The sequence below is a fragment of the Helicoverpa armigera genome, chromosome 4 (genome assembly GCF_030705265.1).
Source record: "Helicoverpa armigera isolate CAAS_96S chromosome 4, ASM3070526v1, whole genome shotgun sequence".
In the NCBI taxonomy this organism is placed as follows: Eukaryota; Metazoa; Arthropoda; class Insecta; order Lepidoptera; family Noctuidae; genus Helicoverpa; species Helicoverpa armigera.
This window is the reverse complement of record NC_087123.1, coordinates 11,720,338-11,724,066: the sequence shown is the minus strand read 5'-3', so window position 1 is coordinate 11,724,066 and position 3,729 is coordinate 11,720,338. Positions and strand designations below refer to the sequence as shown.

At 36.9% G+C, this 3,729-nt stretch overlaps 1 protein-coding gene across 1 annotated transcript; it reads right to left on the bottom strand.

Annotated features, from left to right (window-relative positions):
• Positions 1–547: 547 nt before the first annotated feature.
• Positions 548–2,523, bottom strand: LOC126055931 (protein amnionless). The gene has a single exon (XM_049846868.2). It carries the CDS (start codon positions 2,445–2,447, stop codon positions 1,137–1,139), a length of 1,311 nt encoding a protein of 436 aa, XP_049702825.2. The 5' UTR covers positions 2,448–2,523; the 3' UTR covers positions 548–1,136.
• Between the last annotated feature and the right edge of the window lie 1,206 nt (positions 2,524–3,729).

The following is a 3,729-nucleotide window of genomic DNA, read 5'->3' as shown; positions in this document are numbered from 1 at the left end:
AAGTAGAAGTTCCACTTCAGTGAACACTATAAATCATACACGCAACATAATACCTACCGTTGTCGACGACGTGATATATATGGAGACGCCCCGCTGAGCTGGTGCTGTGATTCACTGCGCTATCATTAAGTGTATGTAATTAGAACACATTTTATTTGATCGGTATATAGTGTACTGGAGTCTGCGAGCGATTTTTCTGGCTCCTTGAGGGAGACTACTTACGGTGTTTTTTTACTTTCAATAACTTTTATTTACCTCAAAATCTATACATTATATTTTAAAATAAACTAAATCACTTACGGTGTGGGATAAAAGTTAGCCTATATGTATAATGTAATTCTGAAGTGTAATTTATGTTGTTGCCAAATGTCATTAAAATGCATTCGGTAATTTTTTGCACGAAAGGGGTACATACCTACATCCATATATACAAAACGTTTTCGTTAATAATAAATATATATTATCTAGAAATTACTGTCAATTTTTTGTAGGAAATTAGGTGCTTGGGTGCTTCCTGAAATACATTAAAAAAAACAATATGTTTTGAAAAATATTTTAATGCTTTAAATCCTTATTTAACAATACCTAAACCTATTTACTTAAGGTAATTGCACGTACTAAGAATATATTAACGGTGATGCGGAAGTCATAAAAATGCTAAGAGGCTATAATCGGAAAGTTAGTGCCAAGTCAATAGACACTATAAAATATAGCCAGGGGATATTAATGTTTTATAGGTAAGACATTAAATCTAGTGCCCCTTTGTCGTCGTACTTATATTTAGTGTATAGTCACGGTATCGGTTTTACAATCAATGCATCGATCGATATTATTGACAATGATACATTGTTAACTACAGTTTCATCTGAGTAGGAAGTTGTGAATATACACATGTAACATAAAGACTCAATAGATACGAATACACTGCATACAAATATTTTATATTTCAAACTAAAAGCACAGGTATAAATAATTGCAAAATCAAATAAGAGTTTTTCATTTGGTTATTTACAGAAGTTTTTTATTTAATTGACAGTTTTTGTACATTCTGAATAACATATATTAAGTAAGCTAAACCATTATTTCAACAAAACATAAATACATCGACAAAATATAAATATATCGACATATGCTTATCATTCCTCTACAGCAGACTCGGCCACTAACACACGCCCCCTTTTCGAATTATACAAGGGATTTCTAAAAGCTGTGTTACTTCTGGCACTGATCACTGAATCTCTTCTCGTCAGACTAACCACACTATCCGATCTCCTCTGGAACCTTGAAAATATACTGCCACCCATGTATCTCGGCACTCTAGAGACTCTCAACTCCGGTACTTTATAATAATACGCGTACAATGCCCCCAAAGTTAAAACCACTGCGAAGAACATCGACACAAAGATTTTGGCACCCAAACCTGATTGGCTCAAAGGACTGCCGCTTATCTGAGCCACCTTACGTCCCTTAACCCACTGGTCTTGCAACGTATAACTAATAGAATTGATGATCTCCGCACTAGACCCTACATATTCACCTTTGTCAACCACTACTAACTGAATTCTTCTGTATGGAATTTCTGGCGATAAACCAATATAATATACTATGGAGTCCTTTCCGTAACCATTCACAGTACTTTCGACAAGTTTGTCTAGTTTTTCCATTTCAAATTGTTCATCTGCATCGAACAATATGTAGCCGCCACAGATTTCACAACAGAATCCCAGAGGTTTAACAGGGTGTGAACACGCAGGCTTTGGACAAAACTTGGCAGAACACTCAATTTCCATAGGATATTGTTGGCATGGACTTCCAAACTGAGAATAATGCGACCCCGACCACTCGCCGATAAGAACACCCGCGCTTATAAAATCATTCAATACAAATTGTTGCGTGTCAGAGCTGGATTGTGTCAAGATGCGAGAAATAAAAGACCTAGTGGTAGAATACCGAACTCCACCAATTTTGATACTCTTTACATACTGTGTTTTATCCGGCAGCTTCAGTGTGAATCTGGAATTTTCCGGGAATTCGACTTCATCATTGAAGCAAGGTACCCTGTCTGAGTCGGGAGTAGCTTCATTGAACTTTGGCGAGCTCCAGACATCAGCTTGATTCCAGGACGAGCGTCTTTTATCCAAGTAATACGCGTTCCCTTCTGTGCAGTTTGTATCAACAGGATTTGCGCCAAAGCTTATATTCCCATCTAAAACCAATTCGCCATCTTCTGGTAAGATAAATCCATGAACTTCAGTGCCCGGCGCAATTTTGACGGAACCGGCTATAACTTCAGGGAACACCACTGTTTGTTTTGAGCAAGGAAGTTTTCCGCCTTTGTAGTTCTCTGGTAACTTGAAGCTTGAGTTTGGGAGCCACTTGACAGTCGTGGCTGATATTAAACTTGTGCCGAATATAGTGAAACAATAAAGCGCCACAATTGGTGACATGTTGGAACCGAGGTATGCTAATGAATGTCAATTTTGTTCGGACAGTGTAATGTGACACTAAATGATGTCTGGTCGTTTATTATCTCTGGTCTGGTTGATGTTCGTGACACATGCAATCACAAGCCAGCGTTATTTGAGTGTAGATTTACACTTTGAATCATGTTAATCAGTTAAACGCATTGTTTGGGTAATTACGGGGATTATTAGTGTCGTGTGTCGCGAGTCCTTTGGCTGTGTTAGTAGAATGAATATTCGAATTTATTAAGTTTGAACGTGTAGTGGTTATATTCGGTATGGAGCGAAACGCAAATAAATTAAATGTAAGAGATAAATTAAACGAAAAATTCAGAATGTATGAGAATGATTTCGACCCCACGCTTTTATTACATTTCTCGCTCCAAAGTATTCTTATAAGAGAAGCGAAAACAATCCATCACTTTGTGCAAAAGAATCTCATTTAAATAACCTTAGCAACAAACAGTAATATATTGCCTCCTGAATACAAAACCGCGACGAATTAGCCACGTTAATATCATAATATTTTCTGGAAAAAGTATACGTATAAACAAAAGATTAGGGGTAATCCGGGCGCGTCGAGAAACCCAACACCCGCGGATTACTGGCATCTTGAAGGAGCAATAAAAGTCATCGCCAGCCACGCACGACCATTACACTTGATACCTTATGATTTATCGCTAGATAACACTGGTAGGTGGTTAAATACAAACCATTAATGACTTTCGGAGGGGTTGGAAATTTAATAAGACGTCGCTCCCGTGCCAAGGAGCGTAGTTATGCAAATTTTATTGCAGGAAGAGCATCAGGTGGAATGTTCGGGACCATATTGTGGTTTTACCAGCGGGAGCAAGGGTTTTGTCATGTCAACCTGTCTTGTTTTGTTGTAGTTATAGTTGTAGAGTACAGTTTGAATTAGTATCGCGCCCTTTAAATGAAAGTATGTTGCTGATGCTATAGCTACTAGTAAATATTAATTTTGCTTAAATGTGATTGTTTTAATATTTTAGGATAACTTTCCCTTGTTCTCAAATGGTTTTTTCTTCATCATCACACATTAGGTACATATTTACACCAATATATTTTTACCATTTGCATATAATAATCATTCTGCCATTAACGCTTATTTTCCTCCTCAATTACCTCTCGTAAATTCTCCGTAAGTACTCCAAAACTGCGGTCTATTTTTAAGCCTCAATACCGAATTATTTTTATGAAATTAAATTTAATTTCATCAGTCACTATTCCTTTCAATCTATAATACTAG